Here is a 17,744-nt window from a genome sequence, read left to right on the forward strand (position 1 = left end):
TTCTTTCCTCATTTCCTTATTTATTCTAGTTAGAATCCAAGATCCAATGCCTCAGCCACTCTCAGAGCGATACACAAAACCCCTGTGATCCCCTGTCCTTCAACAACAGTCTGGCAAAAATCCTTATCCTTGACAAATCTAACTTCCTACCTTCTCTGAATCTGCACTTGGTTCTGGGAACTGCTAGAGAAAAGCCACACAACCAGAAGACTGGTACTGTCCAAATTCATGAAAAACGACATCGATCAGGCTTTCCACACTGCCTGGGAATTCTATTTTAGTTTCCAGTCAATACTCAGTCCTAATTTCCACAGAAGGAAATATCCTTCCTCTTTAATCTTTTAACCTAGTGTTTTTTTAATATCTATTTTAATGAAGTATAGCTGATTTACAATGTTGTGTTAGTTTATGGTGTACAGCAAAGTGATTCAGGTATACATACATATAATAGTTTGCATCTTCTAATCCCAACCTCCAAATCCATCCCCTCCCACCCCCTTGGCAACCACGAGTCTGTTGTCCATGTTTGTTTTCTAGATAAGTTCTTTGTGTCATATTTTAGATTCCACATGTAAGCAATACCATATGGTATTTCTCTCTTTCTGACTTACTTCACTCAGTACGATAATTTCTAGGTCCGTCCATGTTGCTACAAATGGCCTGATTTCATTCTTTTTCATGGCCGAGTAGTTTTCCATTGCATATATATAGAATTTATATTCTTTAACCATGTATCTGTCGACAGATATTTAGGTTGTTTTCATGTTTTTTAAACTGTGGATTTCAACCCATTAACTGGACGTGAAATCTATTTAGTGAATCATGATCTCAAACAATTTTTATTTAAATAGAATAGAAAATATCAGACTGCACTGCTCACAGTACAAGTATAATTTCATGATGATTTTCTTTCAAGGTATCTGTTTTTATGTTTCTATAAATAGACTTGGTAAATGCATTTCTGACCGTGGGTTACGGTTTAAAAGAAAGCTGGAAAGCCACGACTTTTCTCTTATGCTCTGTAAGCTGTCCTGCTGCCCTGCTCCCACCTACTCAAAGCCTCACTCCACAAATTATTCCCTTGTCTACTCTTCTGGGTCCTTCCCACCAGAACAGAAGCATGTTCAAATCTATTTTTAAAAAGTTAAAAAAAAGGCAAATAGGCAAAAATAATCCCCCTTCAACCTCACAATTCTATATAGATATTTATCACCCTCTACCTTTCTCCTCCTTCTCAGTCTTCTCAGTAAAGAGATGTCTATGCCACATCTACTCACACATGAGATTCTTACTTACTTCCCCACAATACACACTTGGACCACAGTGCGCCATCTCACAACCCTCTGCAACTGTTCTCACCATGGTCACATGATGTCCATGTAATAAATCCTGGAGAATTTTCAATCCTTACCTTGAATAAGGTTCAATCCCTCAGCAGAGTAAGATTTTGTTGATCACACACTCCAACAGTTACTATATATCTCACACGTAAGATTCTCTCCTATTTTTTTGGGGGGGGGGCAGGGAAGCTCCTTTTTTTCTAACCATCTCTTAAGCATCCATGTCTTTAGAGGCTTGGTCCTAGCCACCTGTTCTTCTCATGCTTCCTTCTCTGCCTGGGAAAGATCATCTACTACTGTGGCTTCAATTACCTTCTAATGCTGACAATTCCCGAAACTGTAATTTTATTTTATTTTAAAAATAAATTTATTTATTTTATTTATTTTATTTATTTTATTTTTGGCTGCGTTGGGTCTTTGCTGCTGCGTGCAGGCTTTCTCTAGTTGCGGCGAGCAGGGGCTACTCTTCGTTGTGGTGCGCGGGCCTCTCATTGTGGTGGCTTCTCTTTCTGTGGAGCTCGGGCTCTAGGCAAGCGGGCTTCAGTAGTTGCGGCACGTGGGCTCAGCAGTTGTGGCTCGCAGGGCTAGAGCACAGGCTCAGTAGTTGTGGCACATGGGCTTAGATGCTCCGTGGCATGTGGGATCTTCCTGGACCAGGGATCAAACCCATGTCCCCTGCACTGGCAGGCGGATTCTTAGCCACTGTGCCACCAGGGAAATTCCCCCAAATCTGTAATTTTAAGCCGTCTGTGAGATGTGGAATGTCAGACATGACTATCTTATTGCATGTTAGACATCTGCACTTAGCTGTCTCACAGGTATTTTTAACTAACATGTCCAAAATTTAATTTGCCATCTTTCCTCTTCACTCTAGGCCTGCAATGATTCTGGTGATCCCCACCTTAGAATATGGTTCTGCCATCTACTCAGCTGCCCAAGTCAGAAGCCTCAGCGAAACCTGACTCCTCTTCCCCTCATTCATTCTCAGGTTATGAGATTAAACAAAATAAGCACCCAGTAAATACTAGCTATTACTATCTTTTCATGGTCAATTCATCATTCAACAGTTAGGGACTTCCTTGAAGCTCAAACTAACGCTACATAAACTACTCCCACTACTCTTATTTTTTTATTTTTTATTTTTTGCAGTACGCGGGCCTCTCACTGTTGTGGTCTCTCCCATTGCGGAGCACAGGCTCCGGACGCACAGGCTCAGCGGCCATGGCTCACGGGCCCAGCCGCTCCGTGGCACGTGGGATCTACCCGGACCGGGGCACGAACCCCTGTCCCCTGCATCAGCAGGCGGACTCTCAACCACTGCGCCACCAGGGTAGCCCTCCCACTACTCTTAATTGTTTCTCTACCATTAAACTTGTCAGAGTTTTTTTGTAATCATTTGTTCAAATTTTGTCTCCTCCATCAGATGATAAACTCCAAGAAGGCAGGGTGTGTGTGTTACTTTCTGGTTCACCACATTATCTCCAATACCTTCATGTTGAGTGAATATTTGTTGAATGAATGAATTTTTGGAAAATTAGTGAGCTCTCCATAAATAAAATGTTAAAGGAAGAAACAATGATTACCTGTCAAAAACGTTAGACGAGATATTCAGGCAACAAGTGGAAAGTTGAGATTAATGCCCTGTAGGGTTCTAAAATTTAACGATATTTTATTTTAATCTAGAAACACACAGATTCTTATATTTTGCCATTAAAATCAAGACATTTATTTACCTTTGCCATAATATCTGCATAAGCCATATATAAAAAATCTTCCTCCAGTTTGCTATGAAAAACAAGGAAAAAATCAGTTTTTAAGTAGAAGGTTAGTTACATGCAAAATCACCATCACTGTATAAAATAACTTTTATCTTTCAACAAGTATGTCTTTTTAAAAAGAAACAAACACAAAACTCAGGCAAAGCGATTATTCAGAAATATTGTAGAATCAGAGAGCAAAGATCTTAGACTTCCTAAACAGTGGCCCCATCCTACCTTACGGAAGAGACCTTCAAGTCTCACAAAATAAATGATCTATTGATTTACACACAAATGTAATAACATTAGTATTCTCGTAAAACTACAAAAGTTGAACCAAGCAAATTTACATGATGTCAGGGCTTTTGACAGCAGACGTGATATCTGACATTTGTTGGAAAGACTTCCCCAATTATTATGCTACTACGTAGTTTAAAAATATGATGGTCATAATGATTCTTAAAAATTAAGATAGGTTAAAATCTGTTTACTATCCTCTTTTGAAAAATTATGGAAACCACTAATTCACTGAAGAAAGGCTTCCATCAAAAAATACCTGACGTTTTGCAAAGTTATTTTAGCAGTTTTAAACTTATAGCCATCAGAAAAATCCACTTATGAGAAATACCTCATTACCTGACAATGCCAGACAGGGAGCTGCTCTATGCTTAGGGATGAGATGATTTTGTTAGTTAGGAAATAATAAGAGAAAGAGAGAGAAATCGTGAGAGAAGGATGGATCACATTAGCTAAGAGGGAGAAATGTACATTATTACGACATGCATAGAGGTCAGATGAACTCTTTAAGACTCAGGTGGATATGGATTGATAATTAAATTCTCTGCAGAGGATGAGGGAGGCCTGGGGCAAAGTAGGCTTTCTCCCCCATGGCAGGGAAGCAGGTAAAGGTTTTAAAACCTCCACCATGGCTCATCTACAGAATCAGCCTGTGCGGTGCCCCTGTAATGAGCAGATACTGAGCACATTTTGATTACTGGGCTTATGAGTGCATTTCTTATTTAATTCCATAGAGGTTTGCCCTTTGTGGTTTCAGTGAATTCATATGACCAAGACTGTAGGAACCAAGTAAAATGGAGAATGCCCATAAAATAGATCTCAAAGAAACCTTCCACTGAAAGGATGGCGCACCCACCTCCTCAAGTTTCCTAAGACTTACTGCTGAATGGAGACAGAATCCACCCAGGAAATTTGGGGTCACCAGTGGTCTCCAAACATTTTTGGTACTGAAATTTGCTTTGGGCTCTTTTATTTTCTAAAGCTTGTTTGTGATCAACAGGAAGATTCAGAATCAAGTCAACCAGCTAATTACAATGTTGTTAAGAAAAATGAGAGCTAGGTAAATATTTGGTAGGTAACTATTAAAGCCTGAAGTTGTGTGAGCGTTGGTTCGTAGTGTATGCCAGACTGGTCCTATCTTTGAACACTTCTCTCTCCTCCCAAGAACAAGATGAAACTGAAACAGGAACATGTGATGGACAGAACACTCAGACACGGGTTTCTATCTGTTCTTCCTACGTCTCGTGTGAATCCTCCCAACCATACCATTTCTCCGTTAAAGCCGTTCGACTGAACAGAAGTATCAGCTGATGGAGAGGATCAACCCGCTTAGTTCCTTCATCTTCTTCCGGAGGTTCTGCTCCAGGTTTCTATACAAAAGTCAAATTTATAAAATTTCACATTTAGGTGAAATGTTCACCCAGACCCAGGAACAACAAATAAAAAGAAAGCCTTTTTCATCCTATTGTGGTGCGTGAGTGTGTCTGTGTTATATGCATTGTACCTGCACGTGTATGCACGTGTGTGTGTTATGTTACCGACGCAAAAGTATGCAGCTTTAAAAAAAAAAAAAAGCTATTTAATAATGGGACCAAAAAACACTATGGGCAAAGATGACTTACATCATTTAAAAATTCTGAATGCCATTCTTATAAGCAGATTCATAACTAACTGAAAAGTGTATCTGCTACATGGATTTCAGCTTTAGGGAGGGCTCAATTTACAAAGAATTGCAATAAAATGCTACATCACTCCAAGTATAAAAATGTTCATGTAGCAAGGCAAACTGATTATCAAATGAAACATTTTTGTTGCCTACACAGACAGAGAAAGGCAAAGAATGCTGAATGAGTTAATGTCTGAATCACTTACACATTATTTTTTCTCATTTTCAGTTACTTTTAAAACTTAAAAAAGTGATTTCATTCTATTGGATAGAACATGTACCATGAGGAAAATTATGAAGCATTTTTACTGACTGTAGAATTAATTAATCCCATTTGTTGAACGATTTAATGCATTTTATATCTCTATAAGAATTACCCATTCAGACTGAGATTCTCTCTACCTAAATATGTTCTTTCTTGGATTTAAGGCTTAATGTTGCAGGTACTGTGTAAATTTCTACAAGGTTGAATATTCTAATATTACACAGGTTTTGATTTTAAAAAGAAATGAAATTCATTTAAAATATAAGGGGGTAATCAGGGTTAAGGTTTTATGAACTGGATTAGTTTATCCTTTATGTTCCCTAATAAGTTGTGAGTTAAACAAAACAAAACAAACTGTTAGACAAGAGGTCTTTAACTTGGGAATCATAACGCCTCTGACTAGTCTGCAAAATTCTGCAGGACTATATGCTTATAAATTTTCCTAAGATGGCCCTTGGTCAGATTTTTAAATAGGTCCACAGCTCATAAAAAATTAAGACAATGGCTCCCGAGTGAAGCACTCTCAGTAACACAAGCCTCCTTATCAGCATGGTTGGACTGAAACATTCTACTTGCCGTTTATACTATATTTACCATGACTTCCTGCTCATCCTGTACCCAATCTATCATTCTCTGCCCTGTCTATGTTTAACAACCAGCTACTTTTCATTGGCTTTTGTCAACCTTCGATCTAGTTTTGGTGAATAATTCTTTATGGTTCAGCTTTTATAGTAATATCCTGGTTCGGAGGTGTCTGAAGGTGCTTTGAGGAAGAATTTAAAAGAATAATAGAGTCAAAGTTTAGTTAAATTCTGAATTGCTGGATGCTGATGAGATCTCTTTGAAATAAGAAGAGTGAATTTTTCCCTAAACACTGCATGCAATAACAATCGAGAAGAAAGTTTCCTAAGGCCCACACACTGCAATGATGTTTTCTCTTCAATGTTATAAGGTAAATGGCTCACACCAATGTTATCCCACCAAGCCCAGACTTTCTTTCATCTTTTAACCCCATTAAAAATGTACCGCTAAATCTTCTATCAGTTTATCTTCAAAGTAATGTTCTTCCGTCTCAATCCAAGATTTTTCATATCCCTGAAGAAAGAGATTGACAGCCCGATGCCTAAAAGGTAAGCACAATTTCAAACAGTTATTTTTAATTAAAGTGAAAAGGTATTCAGTAGCACTTTATCACTGGATTATCTGTGCACTCAAAGAATAAAATAAAAATAAAATTCCCACTCTCAACTGGAGAGCAAGATATCACGGAGGACAGAGAAAGGTTTCTCAGATCACACACTGACATGGATTTAGTTATTTCTAGGTTTTGTAACGTTGGTCAAGTTATCCGACTTTGTCAACTTTCACTTCTCTCATTTATAAAACTAGGATAACCCCATCTACGTGTCAGTTTTGTGAGACTCAAACTGAGATAAAGAATGTAAAGCACATTGGATAGATGCTCATTACATGGTAGCTCTTATGACATAAAGTGGCTCTGGATAAACGATGTTATGGAATTATCCAATGCTCCTGTTAGCATTAGATACAGACCCTGAGGATCACAAAACTAAATGTATTAAGGGAACGTTATGGGAGTGTATATCCAAAGATTAAATCCTAGAATACTGATGATAAGTGGTTGCCTACGAATTAAAGAAGACCAGTGAAGACTAAAACCATAAGTAAAACTCATCGTGAAATTGATGAGATTTATGGCTAAGGTTCCACTCTAAGAAAATCATGTCAATGAGGGAACATCATAAGACAATACCAGACGTGTTAAAATGAGCCGGCGCCATTGAAGGATGGAACGCTGAGCTTAACAGTATCAAAGGCGGGCTAAGGAATCATGAGACATAAAGGTAGACAGGTTTATGAAGGGCCTTGAAATCCAGGGAGAAGAACCGTCAACACAGATGGAACGGCCAGAACTCGCCATAAATCCTTGCACGAGAGCGGCTCAACCTTACTGGTACATCAGAATCCCCTGTGGAGCCTTTAAACAGTACACATGCTAAGCCCTCGGATATTCTGATTCAACAGGTTGAGCCTTGGCTATTTCTCAAGCAAATCTGAGTGTATTTCCTAAAAGCACCAGGTCTGAGAATATTCCCACTGGAATAAGGGGTACAATTTTGAATACGTTACATCCGAGACAGTGGAACGGCAGACTCCGTGACATCGTAGAAACTAGCTCGGAATCTGCTGTCATCAACATGATGTGAGTCAATAAAGGGAGTTGAAGAGGTGACCTTGAAGGGAAGGATGGTGATGTGAAACGGTTCAAAGGAAAAGTTGAACACCGTATGCTAACACATATACATAGAATCTAAAAAAACGGTACTGATCAACCTAGTGTCAGGGCAGGAATAAAGACGCAGACGTAGAGAATGGACTTGAGGACATGGGGAGGGGGAAGGGTAAGCTGGGAAGAAGTGAGAGAGTGGCACTGACATATACACACTACCAAATGTAAAACAGATAGCTAGTGGGAAGCAGCCACGTAGCACATGGAGATCAGCTCGGTGCTTTGTGTCCACCTAGAGGGGTGGGATAGGGAGGGTGGGAGGGAGATGCAAGAGGGAGAGGATATGGGGATATATGTATACACATAGCTGATTCACTTTGTTGCACAGCAGAAACTAATACAACATTGTAAAGCAATTATAATCCAAAAGAGTTGTAAAAAAAAAAAAAAAGAAAAGAAAAGAAAAACTTGATGAAACTTGGAAAATGTCTGTATAGGAGGAACCAGAAAAGAAATAAGAATATGAATTCAAGGTCAATGTTCTATTTGACTAAACTGTGACACCATAATTGAGCCAGAGAATTCAGAAGCAGCACGTGGTTTGAGAAGGAACTCAAATACATTTTATACTTAGTGAGTGACGAGATGGCAAGGAATTTACCGGCCTTAGTGAAATCGAAAAGTTTTGTTTGTTTTGCTTTGTTAGTGGCCGGGGGCAGGGAGGAGTTATGTTTTTGTCTTGTTTTTTTTTTTTTTTTACTCCCAAACTTACGTTTTTCATTCATTCAAACACTTACTGAAAGTCAGTGCTCTAGGTGCTGAAGATATGCAATTGAACATAGCTCTAAAGGATCTCAAAGTCTGAATCAGAGAGACAAACAGCCCCAATACTATAGGAAAGTGTCCACAACTAGAGGTATTTAAAAGTTTCCTAGAAACAAACAGGAGGAAGCATTTTCAACTTGGAAGAGGTAGAGGGCGTGGCTTGGTCAGAGATGGTCCAAAAAAGGGATGCAGTTGAGCTGAGCCTTGTTTAACAGACATGGGGAAGATGCCACTTGTATAAAGCTCAGAGTGGGAAACAGCACAGTTTCTTAGGAGAATCACAAGAAGGTGGAAATGGTACCCTGGGCTAGACTTCAATGCCACGGGTTACTTTTCTTTTAACAAGTATATCTCCTGTATCTCTAGGAGAAGGTTGATGGGTCTGTCAAACATGTTTACGTTATTCCCATAAGTTAGTTCCATATCAGTTCTTTTCCCCAAAGGCTAAATCATCACAAAAATAATAAACAACAATTAACACTGCTTGTGTTATGTTCAGTTCTAAGCACTGTGTATACTTCGACCCATTAAATAACCTGAACAAGTCTATGAGGCAAATTTTACGGTACAAAGTCAGGTAAGAACCTTGACCAAGGTCATGCATCCATAAGCTGAGAGGTCAGGATTCAAATCAAGGCAGTCTGACCCCCAAGACTGAGTTCCTAATTACTCTCTCCTGCCTCACATATGTGAGCAGATCCTCCTGAGTATTTAAAAGTAATAGAAAACAAACTTATGGTTACCAAAGGGTAAAGGGCGGGGAGGGATAAATTAGGAGTGTGGGATTAACATACACACACTACTATACATAAAATAAACAACAAAGACTTACTGTATAGCACAGGGAACTAACTATATTCAATATTTGGTAATAACCTATAAAAGAATCTGAAAAAGAATAGATTTTTATAAATGTATAACTGAATCACTTGAAACACCTGAAACTAACACAACTATACTTCAATAAAAAATAAAAGTCATTTAATAACGACATTACAGACCAATGAGAATACCCGACAAAGGAAAACAAAGTCAAGAATTACACAGAAGAGCCAATAAATCTCGTCCATCCTTCTCTTTGGACTATTGTTCTCGTGTTAAGGTGGATGCCTCCTATCACTTGTTAGGGGAAGAATAACTTGAATCCATTATAAACGTTAAAGAAATTCTGACCTTGGCAGATTATACAAAGGAGCCATCCGAAAGCAGGCAACCACTGCCCGTTTCCTCTGCTTAGACAGCAGTTTGTGCCACACGGCCTTTTTCGATCTCTGAGGATGCTCGACCTGAGGTAGAATGACACAAAGACATATGTATTTAACCCCCCAAAGGCCCTCAAAAATACAGCTGCATCTTTTAGCTAAAAACTTTTAGAATTTCAATCCCAAAAGTACCTCCCAATTATTATGGGAAAACCCATGTCCTCAAAGTTACCCAATGCTAAATTTGAAATAGTTTCAAATGTTACATATTTTCCTTAGTAAAAATATAATATTTTCCCAACACTGTGTACTTTAGAAACTATGTCATCTTTAAAAATCAAAGAAATATAAAACTATTCTATATAAAACAATTTTGTATCCTTTTCAGAATTCGGTTATGGTGCCAAAACATAGTTTTTGCCTATGCAAAACAATGAACCTATTCTTATTTATTTATCTGTTTCCACTAATTTTATCATAAGAGCTACAAAAGTAAACATAAACAGAGGCAGTTAAAGAAAATTCTAAGGAAAAGTCCACTGTTCCTTAAAGAAAATTCTAACGAAAAGTCCACTGTTCCTTAATATAACAGGATGGAGAGATGACAAGTCTTTTTGAACACATTAGTAGAAGTGAGTAAAAGAATTTAATTTTGCAAAAATGTTAAAATATATAATTACTTTGTTAGAGAGGGACAAATGAGAATTCAAAAGTTGCAGTAAATGAGGCAAGCAAGCTATGTGTTTAGCTAATGGTGTTTGGAATTTCAAGAAGAAAAAGAGATTAATTGTAAGTATTAGAGAGAAAAAAATCCCAGCATAGAATTCTAAATTAATTAGTAATTTCTAGGCAATTGAACACTGTACTTCCCGGACTGTAATATCTCCGGCGCATACATGTAGATTTCTGGAAGAAATAAAAACGTTACATTAGCTAAAAAAGCAAAACTAAATTTATTATCCTTTGCAGTAAAGGGTCAACATATGAATGTAATAATGCCTGAAGAAAACATTGAGAATGTTTGGATTACAGTGGTTTGGAAATTTTAACAAAACAATTTGTATAATTTGAAAGCACTTATTTCTGTGATCTTCTTCCTTCTATAGGATCAATAAACACTTTTTGATAATTATCCAGTTCAATTTTCTTCTTGGTTCTATTAAGCAAAACAAAACATTGTTGAGACACTGCAGGTGAAAACAATCAAGGGTAGTATTATTCACCTAGAATATGGCATTCTGATCGACATGGGTGATAGTCAACAAACATAATTAACAAGGAAAGACCTTAAATAGTGAATTTTCCTATAAATCAAGTAAATAGATGTTGTTAAGATCTGTGATCCAAGGGTGAACATCAAGATGTGTCTTGTAACTGAACACCTGGGTTTGCTGCTGTGTTAGCCTGTCTGGAGTTTGAGTATTAGAAAATTCCAAGGAGACAGCTTACTGTCCTAAGAAAAATGACCAGATGTACAGTACAAAATGTTCCATTGCAAAGGTCGCTGACCCTTGAGCCAGATGAAGTCTTTCCTCTGCACCCACTGTTTTTGCACCGAGTGTGGCAAATGAAAATATTCTTTGCAAACTATTCTATGACTCACAAATTAACATTAGAATAGAGGTATTAAAGGCATGAATTCTGCACACAGATATCTTGCACTCTTTTCTATCTTTTGATAACTGATGAGTTCTTTTTACTCATATTCTTAACATTTTGAAGAATAGTTGGCCATGAAAATCTGACCCTCTTACCTTTTCCTAGATAATTCTTACTTCTTTAAGGTTTACACAGGGATCACCCTCATCATGGCTAGAGTAAGTTTGGGTTCCTCTTATTCTCTCTTCAGTACATTTTGTATCCTGGCACATCTAAACCACTACATATTTATCTATGTGGCCATATACGCCACTAGAGCACAAGCCACTTGAGTAGAGGGACAGAATTCAGTCCCCAGCAGAGTACAATGCTGCCATTCAGTAGTGCATGCAATAAATGTTCACGGGATAAACAGCTGCTCAGTAAAATGAATCTCACCACTTTACAAATAACATCATTCATTATGATCACATGTATTTATGAGTACATAACATAGGACTATAATAAAACAGGGTTCAATAAACTTCATTTAATGTATCTAAAAGTCATTCAAGCAAATCCAGATATGTGCATGAAACCCAGGAAGAATTAAAAACTCATGGTAGAGTAATGCTGTCAGAAATGGTCCTCTAGGAGCCATTTAATTATCACTGAGTAATCTTCCTAAATATGTATATACTTCTGGAAACACAACTCCATGACTTTATATATCACTTAACATTTCATTACCTCAAATCTTTTCATCTGCTGATGGATGATCATTTATATTTATTTAATATTTCATGAAAATATTTAGGGAACCATTAAGTTGCCTAAATAATATTTTATTATCATATTATATTATTAATATTATGGCGTTACATAATGTAAACACATATCGATGGCCATATGGTGTAAGAGTATCCTAGCTTAATCTCATCAGGTGTAGTGATAAATTGCATGGCGCTGGAGAAGTTACTAGCACTTGGGGGGCATCTGAGTAAGAGGATGCTACACTAGATATACCCTTCGGTTATTTAACTGGCCAGGGCGGTGATAGGAGGTCATCAGATAATATAAAATAGGAATCAAAGAAACACGTTTATTATTGCTATTGCTATGCTAGTAACATCCTGAGGTGACATGGGGCATTTCATTATTTTATGTTCAGTGTAAAATAACCGCCCCTCCGTGTCAGGTAGGTATTGTCATGGAGACCCGGTGACAGAGCACACTCTCGGGTTTACACTGAGCACCCTCAGTCTGGTGTTATTTTGCTGAGTGGACCTCGTGAGAAACAGAGACTGTCTCTGTGTTGCAGATATTTTTACCTAAGCCAGAAGATCCCTTATACAAAACTACGATCCACTGATGGATGACGTTTCAGATATTACTGGTTTGGGAATTCTTGAGCAAAGGTAATAAATAAGAAGATCAAATACACAGTAAGCTTTGTAGCTTAAAATAGAATACAACTGAAAAATGATATCAAAACATTATTTTCACATGGCTCTAATACCAATGCACTGCTCTTCTCTAAATGTAACATATTGCTGAACTTGAGAAAAATTAGCTCAAAAATATTCAAAGGAAAGGTGAAATAAGTGACCTTAAATCCAAAATTCAAATATTAGACCAGGGAAAGATAGTATCTCAAACATGTTTTGATGAGCATCAATAGAAAAATAATACAGTTATAAAACATTTGAAATCAGGCATAACTCCTCAAATTTTTGTTAGAATGGCTTAAAATTAATTATATAATTTTAGTTATCTGTTTAATTTTAGAAATATTTTGAAAAAGACTATAAAACAGAGGCCTTGATCTCCCCAAATACATTATTTATCCATGGTTACAAAAATTACAACTTTGGAAATGCTGCTGATTAGATACTAAGGACTCCCAAGTCATAGATTCTTTGTAATGAACATGCTGGATATACATGTTTTCTGGCCCACAGTTAACAAGTTAACACACATCCTTTAAAAAAATATTTTTTATGGTTAAGGCAAATGTGATTGAATCAACACACAATCTAACCTGTTCAAGATGAAAAAGCACATTTGCTATATCCAAGACCCTTTCCACTGTCTTCTCAGGATCTGAAGTGTCTTCTGTCCTGTTGGGTAGATCTTTGTAAAGAGCCATCTGCCATCTAATAGCAGGATCCTCCACCTGCAGAAAAAAAGAAAAACGTTCAAAAAATACAGTGTAAAGAGGGGAAGACACACTTCTGAAGAGTCAATCTATAGCTATTTACTGAGCATAGCACGGGGTGAAAACATGACGCAGAGATCAAGACAGAGAAGTAAGTACCTTGTACTCATGAAATTTATCATCTGGTGAGGAAGGAAGACATCAAACAAACATTTACAGTTGCGACAAGGGCTACTAGAAAGAAATATAAGGTACCTGGAGATTTAACCTAACCTGTCGGTGGTTGGGAAGATTTCCCTAAACAAGTGAAGTTTCAACTAGGATTTAAGGATGAGCTGGAGATGGTCAGGGAAAGCAATCTTTTATCTTTCTCTTTTCCTTTCACAGTCAAACACTGAGAGATTCACATATTTACTTCAGAGACCATGATATAGGATCACATTTATCTATAAATACAAGGATGCTACAACAGAGCTCAGGCTCACTGAAACAAAGATATCAATTAATATAAAGCAACGAAGGCCTACAAAACCACATTCTTGCAATAAACCAATCCACAGACTCTATTTTTTAATACTGTTAAACTTCCCGAGTGAAAGATACAACGGAATTCTGAATGTTTTTAAGAAATATTATTTTAAACCATAGAAACTGACAAAGACAAGCATCTTTCCAGGGATACAGCACTTCAAAGAAATAATTTAGATTAACTATGTCATTAAAAACGGGCACAGCACTACTCGTATGTTTCTCCACCCATTAAATATTTCCTTTAAAAATGGGAGACGGAGGGCAATGAAGCAGAAGTAAACGAACAACATCTAAAACTTCACAACTCCTAGCCTGAGAAAGTGTAGTTTGAAATGTTAAAACTAACTTTCATCTTACAGGCAAACAGAGATAGAGCTCTGTGCACTGAACGACTTGTCAACACCATTTGTCTTTTGATAAAACAAAATGTTTTCCTCCATATACTTTTTTCATCTGAGGACTCTGGTACCTCTAGATATTATTCCTTCCAATACACAATCACTCCCTCTTGTCCTCAGGATTACCAGTCTTACAATTTCAAGACAATGTAGTCAAGAAAGAGCTGGGAACAAAAGAACTCATTGCTTGCAAGTCTGTATATACATGAGGGCCGTGGGGCCTATTTTTATATACATGGGGGCCTTGGGGCCTAGTTTTACGCCTAGCTTAAAAAATATAGAATGAAATGTCACAAAGAATAAGTATTCATTATGTCTTTATTTTCAGGTTTCATTCGTTTGGAGGTGAAATATTGGTTATAAATATGCATCCTTTTCAGCTTTTTTGTTCCTCCTGACTCCTCAATACACAGCATACATTGTCCAAAGCATCCCTACAAGTAACCTCTAGAATATAATGGAAGAATTTCCTCCTGCTTATCCAACACATAACTTTTTTTTTTTTTTTTTTTTTGCAATACGCGGGCCTGTCACCGTTGCGGCCTCTCCCGTTCAGGCTCCGGACGCGCAGGCTCAGCGGCCATGGCTCACGGGCCCAGCCACTCCGCGGCATGTGGGATCTTCCCGGACCGGGGCACGAACCTAGGTCCCCTGCATCAGCAGGCGGACTCTCAACCACTGCACCACCAGGGAAGCCCCAAGATATAACTTTTATTTGACTGTTTCCTGGGAGTGGTAATAAACCCCTTCTTAAGAGGTAGTAAATACTTTCTGTCTCTATGTGGGACCATGGTTCTCAAAGTGTGGTCTCGAATTCCCTGGGGCTTCCGAGATCTTTTCAGGGGCACGTGATTGGCTCAAGTGCCCATGCATGTAGTATAAAATTGAGGTTCAGCTGAAGCCTTTATGAACATTTTGAATAATGTTAAAAATCTTTTTGCTATCTGCAAAGAGATCGTGCTCTTATAGGAATTAATCTCCTACTCTGTTCAAGTTAAAATTAAATGGATAATTGAGTACACAACAAAGTACACATGAAATTTGCTCTAAATAATACTTGTGCATTGTGAGTACTGTAAAAGCATGTCACACCTTTATCATATTGTATTCCAAAGTGTTAAAAGAAAATGAATATGGTTTGGATCTTTGGAAAGAAACATTTTAATACCCAGTAAGGGATACATTATACTATAGCCACTAGTTTTTGACATTTGGACATTTTCACAATTAAAAAAAAAATCCTCAGAAGGGACATCTGAATAGAAGCAAAGAGTTGAGTCAAAATAATAAATTGCTAGACCTCTCATATTACATAACAGGTCCTGTAAACAAATGAAGAGTTTATCCACTACTATGAAAGCATTTCCAAATAATGGTAAATGCTTGGACTACAAAAACTACTTTGAGCAAATTTTTTACCCACCATTAGAAAGTATGTGTTATCTTGGTTTCCATTCATGTTTCTCTTCTAAATGTACACTGGCTTTGCTATTACATTAATTCTTGCTATCTCGTGTGTACTGACTCAAATACACTTATTTAGTTTCTGAGCACTAGGTGTAAAATATCAAATTTTCATAGACACCTGTCTCCATGTCCCAAAGGTCCTCAAACTCAGCTATATGAAGGAAATTCCCAACCTCTATTTCAACTGGCGACATCTTTTTTCAAAGTTTGACAATCTCCGATGATCTACTTTAAAAATACATCATTTGTTATCTTGAGAATCATTAATACAAAAGGATCTGCAAGCAGGATAATGACTGATTAAGATGATATATTTTCACTACCTTACTTGTTAAAGTAACATTATTTGTAGTACTCTTCTAAAGAGAGATTAACTAGTTTATAGGTGCTAAGTGTGCTTTCTAATAATATTGGGCTTACCTTGCCTTGTAAGTGAATATTACTGCGGATTATATCTCGAACTTCATCCTCAGTGTCTTTCTGTCAAGAAATAAATGTTACCTAAATGAAGTCTTATAATGCAGCGACTGTCACAAGTCATTAGAAATAAACCTCTTGAAATAGTATATATTTGAATAAACATCTTTATAGGATTTAATACATGCAACAAATGTATTAAATCGCTCAGATAATTAATATCTGGGGCTTATCGCTCAGATAATTTTTTGATATTGCTGTGACTTGAAACAAGACAACCACCTAATTTAACTCCAGTGAAAGTGCCCTAGATTCAAGACAACTGGATTTCCAGTTCACAAGAAGTAGGGCAGAAGCATGTTCCCTTGGGTTCAAACAGAAGCATGTCTCCAGCATTCTCTGAAATCTCCACGAAGTCATGTTAGCACCCAATAACATCCCCAAGGATCCAGTAATACTGAGGAGCATATCCTGAGAAGCAAATATGAGACAAAAGCCAATGGGCCTGAATCTCTGCAGCTCCCTTTCCTACAATCTCCCTTCAATTTGCTCATGGTAGGGTCTCAAACTCTGGATATGAAGAGAGTTGCTTCAGTGTGGGAACACGGGAGGGAGAACATGTCCTCCAACTTACATGAATAAAAGACAGCAACCCCAATGTATATTTTTGAAAACTTGCATCCTCTCTGTGTAACCACGAAGAGGAAAACCAGAGACCATCAAGAAATCTTGAGAACTTCAATCTTGATGTTCACAAAGGAGAAAAGCTGCTGATTCAAAAGTCAAATTCGTATCTAACAACAATCAGCACAATACATTATGCATCTAACATTCAAAATCACTCTTCGTAAGTCTGCAGATACCTCTCATCACAAATTTGATATAGTTCATATGAAATCCATTTTTTTCCACTACCAGTGACTTGTTGCCATCTTTTCTCTTTGGTTTCTGAATATGCCCTGGGGGTGATTAACGTAATTTAGAAATAAAAACAGCCTCCAAAAAAAATATTAGGCAGTCTTTGTGTCTGAGTCCTAGGGCCTGTGCAGAAAAATTGCTTAATAAAGCATTCAATGCAAATGAAATACTGACATAGAGCAGTGAGACGAAGGAATCCAAACACATGAGCATCTGGAGGTTGAATGATCATTCCCACTGGTAGGAACAGGAGCCTTACCAGACTAAATCGATTTTTGGCCAGAGCAATGAGCTCCTGGTCCCCAGGGGCACAGATGTTCAAGCCAATGGGCAGTAATCGCTTCAGGGCTGCCACGATAAGAGAGGTCTGCATGGAATACCGGTCTCCTTTGCGCTTCATTTTCTTCCTTTCCTGATCAGAAACAGCTGCCTACAGAACAAAGGTAAGTGTTGGAATCTGCAATGACTTCTTGCCTCATAGGACTATGAGCCTTTTCTAACTTGCCTGTAGTTTCCTTTTCCTCGTTTTCTGCTGGTCCCTATGGCTTAGGAATCCCACTGAGGACACCCTTTCTCTTTCCTTCTCAGCATCTCTTGCTGATTTTAAGTCCTGCTCTCAGATTCCCAAATCACTAGAATTTACTGGTAGGCATTTCTAGATAATCTTTTTTTTT

The 17,744-nt window shown here is 37.7% G+C and overlaps 1 protein-coding gene across 1 annotated transcript in view; it reads right to left on the reverse strand.

Annotated features, from left to right (window-relative positions):
- RYR2 (ryanodine receptor 2) overlaps window positions 1–17,744 on the reverse strand; it is a 721,598-nt gene that overhangs the window by 101,580 nt on the left and 602,274 nt on the right. The window contains exons 72-78 of the mRNA XM_067710999.1: window positions 17,330–17,500; window positions 16,156–16,215; window positions 13,223–13,357; window positions 9,575–9,687; window positions 6,352–6,448; window positions 4,661–4,764; window positions 3,074–3,125 (exon numbers count right to left, since the gene is read on the reverse strand). Coding sequence (XP_067567100.1) covers window positions 3,074–3,125; window positions 4,661–4,764; window positions 6,352–6,448; window positions 9,575–9,687; window positions 13,223–13,357; window positions 16,156–16,215; window positions 17,330–17,500 — 732 coding nt within the window. The remainder of the gene's footprint in view (window positions 1–3,073; window positions 3,126–4,660; window positions 4,765–6,351; window positions 6,449–9,574; window positions 9,688–13,222; window positions 13,358–16,155; window positions 16,216–17,329; window positions 17,501–17,744) is intronic.

The sequence above is a fragment of the Pseudorca crassidens genome, chromosome 16, assembly GCF_039906515.1.
Source record: "Pseudorca crassidens isolate mPseCra1 chromosome 16, mPseCra1.hap1, whole genome shotgun sequence".
Lineage (NCBI taxonomy): Eukaryota > Metazoa > Chordata > Mammalia > Artiodactyla > Delphinidae > Pseudorca > Pseudorca crassidens.